General features: G+C 42.2%; 2 protein-coding genes across 3 annotated transcripts; both read right to left on the bottom strand.

Annotated features, from left to right (window-relative positions):
- Positions 1-8,084: 8,084 nt before the first annotated feature.
- On the bottom strand, positions 8,085-9,692 carry LOC127377927 (adenosine receptor A3). Its single transcript, XM_051426261.1, has 3 exons — positions 9,170-9,692; positions 8,585-9,048; positions 8,085-8,399 (listed from the first exon to the last, which is right to left on the bottom strand). The coding sequence occupies exons 1-3, from the start codon at positions 9,505-9,507 to the stop codon at positions 8,188-8,190; spliced, it is 1,014 nt and encodes a 337-aa protein (XP_051282221.1). The 5' UTR covers positions 9,508-9,692; the 3' UTR covers positions 8,085-8,187.
- Positions 9,693-10,783: 1,091 nt separating this feature from the next.
- LOC127377933 (transcription factor Spi-B) lies at positions 10,784-14,677 on the bottom strand. 2 transcript variants are annotated; one of them, XM_051426270.1, is made up of 6 exons: positions 14,451-14,677; positions 14,230-14,264; positions 13,240-13,453; positions 13,015-13,127; positions 12,684-12,825; positions 10,784-11,643 (listed from the first exon to the last, which is right to left on the bottom strand). In XM_051426270.1, the coding sequence occupies exons 2-6, from the start codon at positions 14,248-14,250 to the stop codon at positions 11,336-11,338; spliced, it is 798 nt and encodes a 265-aa protein (XP_051282230.1). In that variant the 5' UTR covers positions 14,251-14,264; positions 14,451-14,677; the 3' UTR covers positions 10,784-11,335. The 2 variants fall into 2 exon arrangements, with proteins under 2 accessions (XP_051282230.1, XP_051282229.1); XM_051426269.1 differs by lacking the exons at positions 14,230-14,264; positions 14,451-14,677 and having other exon boundaries at positions 13,240-14,220.
- Positions 14,678-16,132: the final 1,455 nt, after the last annotated feature.

Genomic DNA, 16,132 nt, shown 5'->3' with positions numbered 1-16,132 from the left:
AAAGCAGGCAGAATAAAGATGTCGAAAAAGACAGTAACCCTCCCTGGACTCAAGAGAACTTGACTTTATGTCCAGCCGTTTAGAGTTCGAATCTCAAGCCAGTTTTGATCTATAGTTAATATGGTGAGGTGGAACAATATGGCAGAAGTGTCGGGATTTGCTTGTCTCTTTCGCCATCTGTCTGTTGCTGCAGGATAGTATATAAGTACAGTACAAGGTGAGAGGTGTGTTTTGGATGTTAGATGATTAACATACAAATTCTCAGCATTCTTCCAGCTGCTGTCCCACTGTTTTGTGTCACTGTCTGCTCACGACAGTTTACGCTTCTCTTTCTTTTTCCTGTCTTTCTGTGTCTCACTCTCTTTCTTAACTCTTTTTCTCTGACCCCTCCTCTTTCTGTTCGCCCTCTCTCGCTACAGCATGTCCCTCCCTTCCTCTTTCTGTGTCTCTACACCCCTCTCCCTCCCCTCCCTTTTCTCCCCTTCCCTCTTGGCAGCAGTGCCAAAGTGGGCAGGCGGACCGAGGCAAACACAGCACAGGGCAGAGCAGAGGGCGATCCAAAGGCTGGCGAATTGATTATGTGTATGTTTGTGTTTTGAAGTGTCCTCTGTCCGTCTGTCTGATTGTCTGTTTGTCTCCGCTTTGGTCATACGCAACTGCAAGTAATGTGAATCTATTGTGAGTCTGTTATGGAGCTTTTCTCTTTTTGTTGTGCACATTGTGTTTGATACCGTGGCTTGTGTGCGTTTTGTGTGTGTGTTATAGGGCTGTGTGCGAGCAGACGTCCCTCTGTCACCCTGTGTACGGACAGACGCACTCACGCCAGTAGGAGGGGATTGTGGGAAGGGGGTGTAGCTCTCAGAGGGTGTGCTCTACTCCTCTCTTTTCCCTTCTTCCCGCCATCACGGCCCTCTTCTCCTCCAGTCCTCCGGCCCAGCCCGCCGCTCACGTACAGGCTCCAGGTATTTTTCTTTTTCATCCTGCGACACCTCTTCCCGTTTTTTTCACTGCCCTAAAATCTTTCTCCTCCAGTTCCTCTCGCCCTCTTCTCTGTCCTTCATCATGGTCTTCCTCCTGTAAATGTGTCTATCGTCGTCAGTTGCCACGCTTCACTCCGCTCGCCGCCATTTTGGCTCAATGGGCACAACAGGAGAAACTTTTCTAGAGCTCAGAGGGACTCCTCGACTTCCTGCTGACCATCGTCTTTCTCCTGCTTCCATGATCTCTTTTTTCTCTGCCCCTGTCCCCTTCTTCCTCTCCCCTCTCTGCTCTAGGACAGCAGATTCTGACAGGGTGGTGAACCGTCTTTCTGTGGCTTTCCGTACTAAACAGGTGTCTCTTTGTAGACTGGCAGGAGGAAGGGCAGGCCTTCTTGGTTACTTTCTGACCTCAGAGGGTTGACTGAGCCAGAGAGCCGTTTTTGTGTTCAGGTCAGTACAAGTTTAGCCGCTGACCAGTGTTGAGGAGCTGCACCCACAGGACAAGTGAGACACTGGCAGGTTTCTTATCATCAAGAGCCGGTATGAAAGCTAATACGAGGGCAATATTTACTTTGTTTCTCATTACATTCATACACTGTTTGCCCTCTCTGCCACTGTGGAAACTCAGATATGTGGCAGTTATTTCACACAAACGTGTATGGGCGTGAGTTTTATCTTTTTGCGATCTAGAGGTGTGACAGTTTTTAAATGGTGGCAATTATAATGTTTGTCTTGACACACTGCGTCATAGGTTACTGTGTTTGATACTTTGCACTTCAGAGGAAACTGTAGCAGAAATGAAACTGAGTTCCAGACAAACAGACAACACTGTACAGAAAAGGGAAGGTTGCTGAGCAAAAAATGCAGTTTAATGTAAGTCTTCTTATCCGGTAGTTCTTTCTTATTTTATCAGTAAAGCTGTTGATTTATTTTCACCCGTGTGACCTTTCCGTTTCAAAAGAATAGAAATGTGACAGTAGAGTTTGTCTTATTGATGGAGGATCTTACTCAGCTGCAAGAAAACAAGCCTATCATTCATATCACACTGCATATTTTCATTACAGTCTCATGTCAGAGGCCAGAATGCCCTGAAACATTAGCGAAATATTGTTTCACCCTCCGAATTGCATAAAACAGGATATCTTAATTAATCAACAACCGATTTGATCTTTTAAGCTACTTTTAGAGGAGAAATTGAACACGCTTGAATTATATGAAATATCCGCATATTGTATGCACAATATGGGATCTAACTGGACTGCTTATTGTCAGTACTGTATCTTGATCTAAATATGGGTTGGTGTTAAGATGGCGCCTTCGTGCCACGTGTTTAAGAAACAGTGAATATGGGCAGACCCTTTCAACATACCCCTCACTATTTGTTGGTACACTACTCCTAATTCCTCTGCATCAGCCTCTGTCATTTTAAATTGCTCAGCTGTGGCATTAAGTGGCAGATAAATTCATAAAAAAGAACCGAAAGAACCTCTTTTTATGTATACTGACACATGACAGCGACGTGAGGAAAATGTTAAGAAAGAAAAATCTCGAGAAAAAGAGAGAGAACAGGGGTTACAGAGACAGAAAGAGAGCTAGGAGTGGGAGAGCTCTTTCCCCGCCCCTCTCTTATCCTCGGATGAACTTATCGTGTTGCCTCATAATGTTTCTGAGTTTTTCTCCTAGAGGCAGTCAAGCTAACTTCCTGCGTTCAGCCTCAATATAGCTGATTGGCTGATATCTTAGCTGACCGGCTGCGGTTTGCAGCGAGGCAACAGGAAGTTTCTCTTCTCATGCAGGAAGCTGCAGCTGTTTCATCCTGACATACACCATTTTGCACTCTTGCACGCATACCCTTTGTATACAGGCACCAAAATATGCATGCACAGCCCCTTTGAAAGGGCATACCTTTCAAAGTGTGTTTGTGTATATGTATGTATGTGCATGCGCATGTGTGTGTATGGCCTCCTCTGTGTGGCATTAGTGAATGCTGTAACATGTGGGCGTGTAGCAACATGCCAGGCCAGGCATCTGAGCTATCAGAAACATTTGAAACCATGGTAACCACATATCTCATCAGCACATTAGCAAAAGCATAGACAAGTGGAAAAAAGGAGAGGGGAGAGAGAGAGTAAATGAAGAGGAGGACAGAAACCTCTGACGTATATTTTCTTCACTCAGAGGTTTTAGAGACACATCTGGCCACCTGGGTAGTTGGAGGGTATGCTTTAGCACTGTAAGACACCAGGGATTCAGAAATTGTCCTCTTTTCTCAATTTATATACATATTTACAAATACATTTGTTATGTTTTGACAATCTAACCCGAGATGCTAAAGGAGAATTATATAAGTGGAAGGAGTGTGCGCCCTGATACCTTTTAATACTGATTTTTCAACTTAGCTCAACTTCTTTGGGTGTATCTATGGTTGAAATGATTGTTGGACACTGTGGTAGTCAACACAATGGCTCCCTTATACTCCTGCCTTATCTGGGTCATACTATCTTTTCATCAAACACGCTGCCCGACATGTTTACCTAGCTCTTACGCCTGTAACTCCAACATCGGAGTGTGCAGCCCTCTTTCTTGCAAAACAGCGAGATGATGGCAAAGGACTGGAAGGATTTTCATTTAATTAAGATTTAGTAAATGATCAGTATCAGATAGGAGGAGCTTCTTTCACATACACAGGTCAAGCAACTGTGTTATGTTGTGTGGTCGTGCGTGAGTACATGCATATGGCAGCGCATCGCTGTATACATGTGAGCATGAGCCTTGTGTGTTTGAGCTTGGTTAATGAGGATATACGAGCACATCAGAGCGGGCACCATGCCAACTGGGCACGGAAGAGGCTCAGCGCTCTCGTCCTTCGTCCTTTAATTTTGGAATCAGGCAATTCCTTAGGGAGTGGGGAAGATGAAAAAGCAGGTATGATAAAATCACCATAACGCTCTACTGAGGATCAGCCCTCTTTCTCGTATCTGCCTGATGCCTGGACACAATTTCTCTCTCGATTAAGACTGGACACGAGTAAGACAAGACATCCGTTTGCATCTTTGTAACTGTGGGAATTCTTCATCCTGCCATTTATTGTGTGGCATACTTCCTCTGCCAACTCCAGCGCCCCCACCCGCTCCCCCCCCTTCTTGCCCACCATCACCACCTCCTTCCTCCCTCATTGAAATTCTGCCTGGCACACAGACACTGCCCATTCTTGGCACAAAGCTCAGAGAGAGAGAGAGAGAGAGAAAGAGAGAGAGAGAGAAACACACAAGAACCTGTACCAATCGTCTGGTGCCCCGTCCGTTGTGTCTGCCAAGCATTCAACCCGTCTCGCGGACCAAGGGACCAGAAAATCCAATAGGTATTTCCCTGCCTCTGCTTCCTGCGAAAATCTGCTCCAATTTGGAGGAGTTTTGTTGGCAAGCGAGTGTGCTGTGTGTGTTTCGGGATTTGCTGATTAATTTGTGTGTTTACGTCGTTTGTATTGGTTGAGGAATAAATGCGAGGAATCCTGCATCCTTTCACAGTGTAGGGGAGGAAGCTAAGGCCTATTGTTTCCACAATATTTTTCGGCTTAATTTTCAACATGGGTTTTGATTGTTAAAGATGGCTCAGTATCGGTGTTTTTTTTGTGTGTTTTGGTAGCACGGCAGGTTGATGTTTGAAGTTTGTAAAATCTGCATTATAAACACTGGTAATTCAGTTTAGCAGCCAATTTGATTTTGGAAACTTAGTCCACAAAAAAGCGGAATAAGTAGATCATTTTAACGTAACATCTACAAAAAAAAGGCCTTCCTATTTTATAGTTGTATGGTTGACTGAAATGAATGTATTTAAATTATTTATTTAATGTATTTGGATGTTGCATGTGTAAAGCAGAATCAGGTATGGGATGTGGTCGCTGTAGATCTGTTTGGAACTTTATTGAAATAGGTAAAATTCCTAGTGCTGCAACTGACTGTAGGTTGTGGAAGACCCAAAAGAAACACACGTTACTGTCACCCAAAGAAAGATCAACATACTAGAAATTGTCTCCAGGAAATTGTTTCCAGAAAAAAGCATACCCTGGTTGGCCACAGCAGAGCAGCGTTATCAGAGGGCAAGAGAGGACAAGGTCAGTTTTTCTTTATGCAGAATCCCGTTAATATGAATTTACTACCAATTAGCCACAATTCTGCTGTGACAGATACACAGACACACTGTCTGATAGCTAGATGAGATTAACTCAATAGGCCACATTTCTCGTCTTTTCTCCAAGATCCCCCGAGCTGCCTCACTGGCTGGAGGCACATTTGTTTTGGAGCTGTTGACAGAGAAAATGATTTGACCCAGCTGAGCCTTGTGTGCCCCTTTTATGTGCCACAGACAAAGTCCGCGATCACAGACAACAGCGCCCAATAGTGCTCACATGACTGACCGAGTTTGGCCTCAGTGTTTCCAAAACAGTCGGGAGTTGTGCAGGGAACGGGATGCCAGTTTTTGCAATTAACCCAGAAGCACAGAATTCCCCACCAGCATTTAATGTTTAAATCTTTCTATTTTTTTCTTCATTCGAGGTCATGCTCGGATGTCTTGTTAAATCTTCATTAATTTGACCCATTTCCCCCAGTACACTGTGTTATATCACTATTAGTCTATTCCTCCAAACACAGCTCCAGTTAGGGGACGTTTCTCGGCGACCAAACAGAGCTCGTAGATCTGTCACTGGCATGGTGGCAGAGTTGGGCATCATGCCAACACCCCCCCCCCCCCCCCCCACTCCCTTCTGTCTGTCTGGTCTTCTGTAATCAGACTAGCAGGGTCTACTGCATGCTAACTATGGGCTGGTCTGGACCAAGTCTGGGGTTGTGGCTGTATGCTAATTTATGCAGGCAGTGTACCTCCTAACCCCTTCTCTGTCTATCTGAGGCCCAGGTCTGGCATTTAGTCTGGCACTCATTAACCCTTCAGTCGCTGCCATGTTAACCTGCTGGCCCATCCTCACCTTTATCCCAGAAGAGTTTAGCAGTTAGCCGCCTCAGGATGAGCAAGGTCTGTCTTAGTGAAATTAAGAAAAGTTTAAGAAACCAAAAACGCAGTCTGCTTTTTCAGTACGAGTGCCAAAGCCGAACTGTTTATGGTGTGAGTAAATTCACCAGAAGATGGAGATGCTGTATGTGATAAGTTTTCTCTCACTTACCAGTCAACTGGAAAGTTGACTGATAAGTTTTGTTTGAGCTGCTCTCTTACTTTGTACCCGTGATAGTCAGTGTGTCGTCTGTTGGCTTCGTCTCAGTGCTTGGCACAAGATTGACTCTCCATCACTCTCGATTGAGCAGTCGCTCTTTCTTAATCGTGGGACAGCAGGCTCGGAAAACGAACCTGAAAGGTAGACCTTATAGTGTTTTTAAGCAGACCTAAAATGGCCGATGTGTGAGACGCCATTTTGTGTTTCCTTGTTGTGTTTTGGGGGGCAGAATCCCAGCCTTGTATTCAATCAGAGGCAGCTGGTGGAAGCCATATTTGCAGGCATCTGTGTGTGTACCTCCGTCTGAGAAGCAGCAGCCAGCCTACACAAGGATAGCCCACTGGAATGAGCTCAGTTTTTGGCAAAAACGGAAACGAATTCCTGGCACAGAGTCGAGCAGCTCTTTTTTTTCTCCCTCTTTCGATCACATGCCAGAGTCTCAGGAAGCCAGTGAGTTGTTTGTTGGGCTTTCACACATTAGTGCTCTCACTTTCCGATGTCTGCTTACCGTTAAATTATTTGTCTTTGATTTATTTTAATGGAACAGATTTCTTAAAGACATTCAGCTCCGCATAAAAAAAAAAAAAGCTTGGTTAGCTTGGTTAATCGGTAAGGATTTGGCTATATGTAAAATCTCACAGGGTCTTCTTTTGTTAACAAGTGATAAACGTTTCTTGGCAGTTGAAGACTTGTGGTCATGAAGCACTAGCAGTTTTCAGCCATAAGTTGTGATTTTGAACCATTTCCAGGAACAAAAACAAAGAATCAGACACAGAGATAAAACTGAAAATACGATCACACTCCTTTGTGCAGGGACTGAATCTGAACCGGCCTAAAATACAACGTAAATTTACACTTCACCGGTGGCAGTCCTACCCAGTTTTACCTTGCATGTACTTTACATAGAAGAATGGTTAGTTAAGATAACCCTCTCTGTCTCTTTTTTCTGTACCATTGCAGGAGAGTTACCTTTGTGGATCTTTGATGCTGAAGCAACGTGGATGCTGTCCTTGGGGCTGAGGTAGTAGATTGAATAGTTGTGGGGTTGTGTAACCTCTTTTTGAGATAACTATACAATCTACTGTCTTTCCCAAGGAGACAGCTGAGTCAGCCACTCGCCGACTGTCATCTCCAGATGGGCAATCATGCTGTCTAATCAAAACATACGCTTGCAGCAATCAACATAATGCACTGTGACAAGCATTGTTCTTTTTGCTAGAGCAGGTGAAATAGGTCATGTTCCCTAACAGGACGTGAGCGTGTGGTGTGTTTGATTTGGACTCTGTCAGGGTGAGGTAGTAGGTTGTATAGTTTGGTGGGTGGGATTGCACCCTGCTCAGGTGATAACTATACAGTCTATTGCCTTCCCTGAGGAGCTCACTGAACACTCATGAATGTTCGACACACTCACATGGCTAATTTATTCTCAGATCTCAGGAAAGAAATGAGCGAGTATCTATGTGTGCTGCTAAAGGTTAGCGATGCCTTGATTCAAGCTGTCAGATGAGTAACTCAAAAATATGTACATCTCAATAAAGTCATACTTGCCTCAAATCAGTTGTCCAAAAATCAGTGAAAGAGATCTTGAAATTGTTTGTTCCTCACCTACTGCAGATCTGATGGTGTCATGGTTTGTGTACAACAGCAGCTGTTAAGTTTGTTAGTCTAGAGCCCCCTCTAGTGGAGACTCATGAGATAGCTTTGACTTAAATAAAGTTTGCAGACAAGGGGTAGGCGACCGAATGACATGGCGGACAAAGAATATGCAGGCTTTCATTCAATAAAACTACAAGTGTTTCACATGAAGGATTTCACTCAAACCCTCAATGGCTGGCTGTATTTTTTCCATTGGTTATCTGTAATAAAACCTTAAATGATTGTTGGACACAGTGATTTTTATTGTTTGATTGGTTTAAACACAAAGTCCCATGAACTCAAACCTCAAACATGTTGAACTTAAAATGACCCTGTGGTCCTTTGTTATGGCGTGGTCTTCCCTCCTGATCCACACGTCTCTGTGTGATGGACTCGGCTGCCTGTTCTTGATCGGCAAACTTGCTTGTCCCCATGGAAACAGTTTATGTTCATGACGAAGCGCCTCCATATTTGACTGTAGGCCTGTTGGATCTTTGGGAAGCGATAAGCGTAGACCACAGGGTTGACTGCTGAGTTGGCATGAGACAGGAGAATACCTGAAAAATGGGTTTGTCACTGTCAGATTTCACTGTAACTGCTGGTAAGTAATGTGATGTGTCAATATATGATGTGGAAAAAACCAAACATTTAAAGCCTCTGGGAGAACTGCAAACAAATCTCTCAACATGAAAATTAAAAACAACCAACTGTAGACTGTGTTATTACTAGAAAAGCTACCTGCCTGTATAGAGCGTCCCCTCTGTGACAGCTTTAGGACCATGATACAGCAGCAAACAGTTCATCAGGTGCAGAGGAATCCAGCAGACGGCAAACAAAATGAGAACCAGAGCCAGTGAGCAGGCCAGCCTCTTCTCCCTGAGCAGAGAGGCCTGGGCTTGGGGACAGCTCTCCTTCAGACGGCCCTGCAGGCTCCAGAAGATTCGAGTGTAGAGGACGGTCATGACCAGCAGGGGTGCTATGACACATCCCAGAAAGTTGAAGTAGACCATGAAGGGGAGGGAGATAACTGAGAGGAAGGTGCAGGGTGGAGGGATGAAGGAAGGGGAAGATGTATTGGTGGAATCAGATGCTAGAGGGGAGTAGTTGCGCCAGCCAAACAGAGGAGTGAACCCCAGTAGACAGGCGAGTGTCCAACACACACACACGGCCATCCATGAACGCCTCTGTGTGGCCAGGGCTTTGTATCTGAGGGCGAGGGTTAAAACAGAAAGAAGGAAGGAAAGGAGAGAGAGAGGAATCAACATGTAACATGTTATCCATAAAGCTTTTCTACCTGCAAACCATTTTTTCAGAGTGCAAACCTCACCTGAGTGGTATGTGTAACCGGAGGTATCTGTCCACGGCAATAGCGAGCAGTGACAGCACAGAGGCTTGAGTCAGCACCAGCACGACACAGCTGAGAAGTAGGCATAAGTCAGGGGTCACACTCACCCAACCATCTAATAGTACAGCCAGGGGCACAGCCGCCACACCCACTAGGAAGTCAGCCACTGCCAGGGAAACGAGGAAGCAGAAGGTTGGCTCCCGCAGGGAATCCCGGATGCCAATGCACACCGCACACACCACCAACACATTGCCAAGGCAACAGGCCACAGCAATCAGCACTTCTAGGACTGTGTAGGCCACCCAACTCCATTCAGCCATCACTGAAGATGGAGACCAGGGAAGAATCTATGAGGTTTGATAGAGCAGGTTTCCGCGAAGGCTGTGGACAGGTGGGAGGAATTCCACAGCCGAGTTAAGTCCAACATAATCCTGTGTTTGCTGTTCAGATCGCGTGTTCCTGCTTTTCAGCTTCAAATGACCAGAAAAGCATTGAACAGATGCTTTTTATATGCAAACATGCATGCGCTTCCATGTGCACACACAACAACAGGCGTGAACTCCGTAGAGATGCCATCTGTATCTCATCAGTGAGTAAAAAAAAAATCACGTTCACACTGATGAATGTGCCTCACTAGGGGAGAGGACTACTGAATGAGCCATGTCACATTTTCACAAGTCTTTACACAAATACTAAATTAAAGATAAATGAAAGTAAAGCGTGTACCTTAACTATCAAAATCGCAAAATGTCCCCAATGTGTCAAATCAGTGTCATATTTTGATATGTATTATATTACTAATGCATTTATTCCATTAAAGTTCCATTATAATGTTGTAACTGCACTGTCCTGAACTACTTTATATGCTGTTGGGTAGTTTGATATCTCATAATGCATCACATTTTATAAGTTGATCATATGTTTTATATGTAAAATGTACAAAGAATCTAAGAAATAAAGCTGTCGAATACATGTAGTGGAGTTAAAAGTACAATATTTAAAAATGGAAATACTCAAGCATAGTACAAGTACCTCAAAATAATACCTGAAGTACAGTAGTAGATTAAATGTATGTAGTTACTTTCCACCACTCATCAAATGTCATACCAGAACAAAACATTTGGAAGTATAAGCTGTCCTGCATAGTAAGGAAATGCAGTCCATGTGTGTTGGATATTATGTAATTTGCTCATGTGTCTTTTGGTTTTCAGCACACGTGTGTGTAGCCCCATCATTTGACTATGAAAGGTAAATTGTCTTACTCTGGCAACTTCATTCTAGGAATGTGTTCAGTGTGTGGGTGTCCTGCTACTCTGTGTGTCGTATGTGAAGGGACTATGTAGATTATATGTATGTTACTGATTAACAGGTCTGTTTTTAATGGCGGTTTTTCAATGCATGCTTACTTTGCATACAGTTTTGGCTATGGGTGTGTGTTAGTGTGTGTCTATGAGTGTGTTTGCTTCAGTTTATAAGCACATCTGTGTTTGCTTTGCTAATACAACTACATGTGTCTTTGTTAACAAAGATAGATAGATAGATAGATAGATAGATAGATAGATAGATAGAAGATAGATAGAAAAAATACAAAATCTATTAGGGATTGTGAAAATATCTTCAGATTTATTTATTCGTCTTAAAAAAAGAACACAAACAGATCATGTTTACACAACCTAGTTTTGTTACGAAGTCTATCACATGTTCTTATATGTGCTGAATACCTGCAATACAGAATCACAAAAAAACTGAAAACCTTTAAATAAAAAAAACTTATTTTAAGAATGATTTAAGTTCTACTTATAAAGTAGATATGTTATAACCTTTTAGATTTACATAATCTTTAACGCCAGCTGACTTTTCACACATCCCACGCCTATCCAGTGAGTTTGCTTCCTCGCATCACTATCAACATCATCATCATGTTCGGCCCTTATACCATCTCCAGAGAGCTTTCTGTATCTACCGAAAGCTCTGACCTACAGTGTGTCATCTTCTGGCTTTTCAAATACTCAGTATTGATTTGTTTCTACATACTATAGAAGTAGAATCAGCAGAAAGGACATTAATGGGACAACCACAGTGGTTCTCTCTGAATATCCATTGTGCTAATTCTATTTCTACGTTCATATACACTCTCCATCATGCTTCCTACACTGTGTTAGAGTCTCCTTGTAGACCTCTCAATGTCTTCTCATCGAACCGGTAGGTGAGCTTCCTCTTCACCTTATGGATCTCGCCAGTGCGGGAGTAGTTCCTCAGCGCCCGTGCCATCTTCTGGTAAGTCATGGTCTTGCGATTGCCCTTTCGTTGGCCCCACAGTTGCGCCAGGCGCTCCTTGTTTTGAGAGGAGAACTGGAACGTCCCCGCGGAGGACTGGACCCACCAGATGCAGCTCCGCATTGATGGCGTCTGGAGCATCTCGAACAGGAACTGGAACAACCGCTCCTTCCTCTTTCCTGCAAAGGAGGAAGGGGATGTAAATACAAATAAGAGGTGACAATGACTCATACGTGTATATTTGTGTGTACGTGCATTGTTTTGCAGTACATATAGAGAAGTTTGATGTGTAGTTATGTTTAGGTTTTGTATGGCTGAGAGTTTTGGTACTCAGGTTCACATGTGGACATAGGTGTCATTTACACTGGGGACACTTTTTGAAATGGCCAATTTTGACCCCATCACAGCATAATTTGTTAGAAGTGTTGAACAATAGCTTGTATGAAGAAATATTTCCAAATGTATAAAGGTCATTGCGTGTTATTTACTGGATTTTGTAGTACATAATAAGATAATTAATTAAAATAAACAGTACAGTGCTGCTTGCTAAAGTAATTTCTAATCTCATCTCCCTTTTTCCTCTCGTGCAGTTTGGGTTGCTGTAAATTAGGCAAGTGCAATATTTTTAAATGCGAAACTAGCTACTGTATTTTTCCATAATTTCCATGTTAAATTATGTAAAATATATGATTTAATTTGTGCAGAATTTTAAATTAATACGGATAAATAAATAGAAATAATCTAATCTCTGCTCCAGTTTAATTAATGTTCTCACTTACCAATATTCAAACCTTATGCTTAGAATGAGTTATGAACTTTACTAATGAACTCTCTGTTTCTCTAGTACAAAAGTTTGCATGCATGCAGCATCGAAACAACAAGGCAGTTTAATTTAACATCTAAAGGTAAGATGATTTATTTATTAAAATTATTCCTTCAGTTGTTTCTATTTTGTCATAATTTAGGGCCTATTGGTAATTGTTGTTGCTGGGCTGACTGACATGCACTGGTGCCTTCTACATTTGATGTGATATTGGCATTGTTTGATTTCCACTGTGTTATCTACTCTGACCTCATACTGATCCTCCAATTACATTGCTTAAATCACATATGGTGAAAACTGCGTATTTCCCTTTTCCTTTTTAACACAAAGTGACGCCCTTTCATGTGGAGATGTCTCTGTGTGTGTGTGTGTGTCTGTGTGTGTGTGTGTGTATACCTGAAAGTGGGGCGAGAGGCAGGGAGCCTCCCCTGTCAGACAATGGGGAAGGACAATCTTGGTATTCCTGGTATTGGGAGCTACTGGACTGGGAGTCTGAGTCGATGTATGCAGGCACCTCGTACGAGCAATGAATGTGGTCCTGAAGCAAACACATATAAAAACAAATGAATAATTCACAAATGTAACTTCATCAAAAATCATGAATAGTGAATCAAAACCCTTTAAGTTCAGCCTCAAAATGTGTCACACAGTGATGTGCTGTTGTATTCAGCTATGGAAGAAGTAATTAATCTTTCATTTACTCAGAGACTGACGTCCTTGAACTCACCCATTGGTTGTCATGGGGACTACGCCAGGCTGGAGGCAGGGCTTGATCTTCATATTCCTCGTTTGGAGTGTGGGGTTGCCACACATACGGATGCTGACCTATGAAGCTATTCACTATGGAGAAACAAGAAAGACAAAGTCAGATAAGTGATACAGAAATATACAAGCACCTACATCCTCCCGTTCTCATGTATTTCATCATCATCACCGCCACCGACACACTAACCTATGATCTTGGTGCCCTGATGGGGATGTGCGTGCGTTTGTTGCCCCAAGGCGGTGGGAGGAGATGAAGGTGTGTGCGCAGGCTGGACCTCCAGTGAGTGCTCCTGCAGGTACTCCTCAATGACCTCCAGGTCCACCTCGGGGCAGGAGGAGGGAGCCACTCCGTTCCAGGCCCCCCTATCTCCACTCAGCCTGATCTCAGTCACATAAGCCATCTGACAGACAGAGAGCAAGAGGAGGCTTTCAGAAATCATACACGATCTGGCTCACACCTGAGCGAGTTTGTTTGTGTGATGCTGATGGACAGAATACACTTTGCATGATGGGTGGCATTTATCTTGTGTCAGTCATAGCCTGAGGTGTTGTTATTATCAGACTGCACACCTGCTGTTTTTTTTCATGAGAACCCCTCATTGTTTTGTTGTGCACTATTGTGTTCTGGTGCATCATACAGTGAAAATGTTTGCACAGGGATATACTCATTCATCCATTTAAAATGAGCTGTGAACAGTCTATGCATCATTCATTTTCTACATGATATTAAACAGCAGTGATCATTCTTGTAATATGATTATTTCTCCCCATATATAGCATTGATTTGCAAAATTAAACACACTAATGGCATTCATAGTAGTGAACTGTATAATATATAACCTGATCTGAGCTGCGTATTGTGTTTGTCTTGAAAATAAGGTGTGATCATGTGTATTTTAGTTTGACTGGCAAATTTATGCAAGTGTTTGTGCCTTCACCAGCACAGGTACCATTGAGGTAACAGTGATGTGTGGCTTAGCTGACATTCATACAAATAACCCTCTACCCTAAGCCAACACACGTCAATTACAGTTAACAAAATAATATTTTAGAGCACACTATTACTGAAACATCCAGTTGTATAAAAAAACCCACCTTTCTTTGTCATTCATGGGCTGATTAAAAAATAAAAACACACACAGAGACAGTAATTAAAATAAAATAATATCAGACTCACCGTCTCCATTTCTGCCAACATACTTAAAGGACAATCTGGAAAGAGAAAAACACCCTTGTGAGACACCACAATCAAAGCTCAAATCTCACAACACAAACAGAGAAGTGAAAGAAGCTGTCACACTAACTTATCAGAGACTGACAGACAGTCATATGACAGCAAAAGACAGACAGACCGAATCATGGCCAAATGAATGAGCACAACAAAGACGATATCTGTACCTTGTTAAGTCAGAGATGTACTCCTGTTTTCTTGTTCAGTGTAGTAGTATCCTCAGGCACTGGAGGGTGGAGACATGAGAATATGAACGCTCACCTGAATGATGCCCCACCTGAATGTCACCTCTCTTTTAAGTCTTTACACTCTTTTGGCCAAGCCCCTGAGTGGGAGTGGTTTACAAAATGAAGGTTGTCTTTCTTGTCAGATAGTTTGTCCTTAATAAAACAGCTTGCATTCAATATATAACAGCTTGTATTCAATATATAACAGCTTGTATTCAATATAATAGCTTGTATTTAATACAACAGCTTTTTCAGCGGGTGCCTTCAGCTTGTGAAGGATGGATGGAATCTCATGGAATCAAAACTGCATTTGTGGTTTCTTATCATTTTATTTGCCAAAGCAGAGGTGCCATGGATAAGATTATGACATCCTGGTGGAATCAAACATGACACACTTTTGAAGAAAGACTGAACAATGCGATTATTGAATCTCTGCAGCTTGGAAGACAGAGATTATGGGAGAAATGTGTTTTACTACCTACATATTTTGACGAAATATGGATACGCTCACATATTTTCATGCATCCCACAATCCACTGTAATGTACACCTCATTTACCCATTTGGTACAGTTCACAAACCTTTTTCCATACATGGGAAATGTTTATTAGAGTAGCCAGAGACAATATTCTCAACCTTTTTTACAATGTATTGATAAAATGTTGGTGTGCAAGAACTGAAAAAAAGACTTAGTGAGAAATGTGTTTATGTTTATTTATCATCTGTAAGCACAATATAAACATATAATAAATAGTTTATAAGACATTATAATGTAGTTATAAAGAGACATAAGGACATTTAAAGTATAAGTAAGTATAAGCATAAGTGTTTGCTAATGTACAGTATTAAAACATCCCCCATTAAAACATATTTTACAATTATAACTGTATTATAGGAAATTGTTAATTAAGACCATTCATTATCTGTTTGTATAACAGCATCCAGTCATGAATGCTTCACAGGAGGGTTAAAGTTGTTAACCCTGATATCTGCATTATAGTATGTTATAAATCATTTCTGAAACGTTTTCTAAGGGGGGGGGGGGAAGGTTGAAATAACCTTAAATCTACTGCATCGATGAGCGGTAAAGTATTTTTTTTCTGACTAGAACTACAGTTGTTATAGCAGGCTTATTCATCATCAGCTTCGCTTGGCACGCCATGGCCATATATCCACATTAATATAGATAATCCACTACATTTCTAGAACAACAGACCAGTTAGTGAGTAAAAGACATATACAGCAAGTCCTCTCCCTTAAAAACTTTCGCAGGCTCAATTCTGTGGACATTAATTAACTATAAAGCTACTACATAAAAATGACATTGTTCTATAAGCCATTATGTGGAAGCAAAGAGCCACAGGTATTGCATCACATCCCACATTAGGAACACACAATGTCATTCATAGTTCACTTTCAATATATGCTTTATTGTGTGTTGCAAGTGAGCGTGTTCCTTTTTGTTGCCCTTACGTGTGATATTATTGAAGACGTAGATTCCAGTATAGTGCTGGCATAGCTACATACTTGTTTTTTCACAGGGTGTGTGTAGCTAAGGGATTTCCCCAAACCTTTCTTGGTTTGAGACACACAGACTAAAGCAGAAATTTAACTTGTCCACCT

Source organism: Dicentrarchus labrax, unplaced genomic scaffold (genome assembly GCF_905237075.1).
Source record: "Dicentrarchus labrax unplaced genomic scaffold, dlabrax2021, whole genome shotgun sequence".
NCBI lineage: Eukaryota > Metazoa > Chordata > Actinopteri > Moronidae > Dicentrarchus > Dicentrarchus labrax.
This window is presented reverse-complemented; position numbering and strand designations above follow the sequence as displayed.

Excerpts from the sequence above, each read along its gene's own strand:
- LOC127377927 (XM_051426261.1), bottom strand. The coding sequence starts at position 9,507 with ATGGCTGAATGGAGTTGGGTGGCCTACACAGTCCTAGAAGTGCTGATT. Across the intron at positions 9,049-9,169 it reads CGGTTACACATACCACTCAG|ATACAAAGCCCTGGCCACAC; the intron begins GTGAGGTTTGCA and ends CCTCGCCCTCAG. Across the intron at positions 8,400-8,584 it reads AGAGGGGACGCTCTATACAG|GTATTCTCCTGTCTCATGCC; the intron begins GCAGGTAGCTTT and ends CCCATTTTTCAG.
- LOC127377933 (XM_051426269.1), bottom strand. The coding sequence starts at position 13,492 with ATGATTTCTGAAAGCCTCCTCTTGCTCTCTGTCTGTCAGATGGCTTAT. Across the intron at positions 13,128-13,239 it reads TCAGGGCACCAAGATCATAG|TGAATAGCTTCATAGGTCAG; the intron begins GTTAGTGTGTCG and ends GTTTCTCCATAG. Across the intron at positions 11,644-12,683 it reads GCCTCTCGCCCCACTTTCAG|GAAAGAGGAAGGAGCGGTTG; the intron begins GTATACACACAC and ends CCTCCTTTGCAG.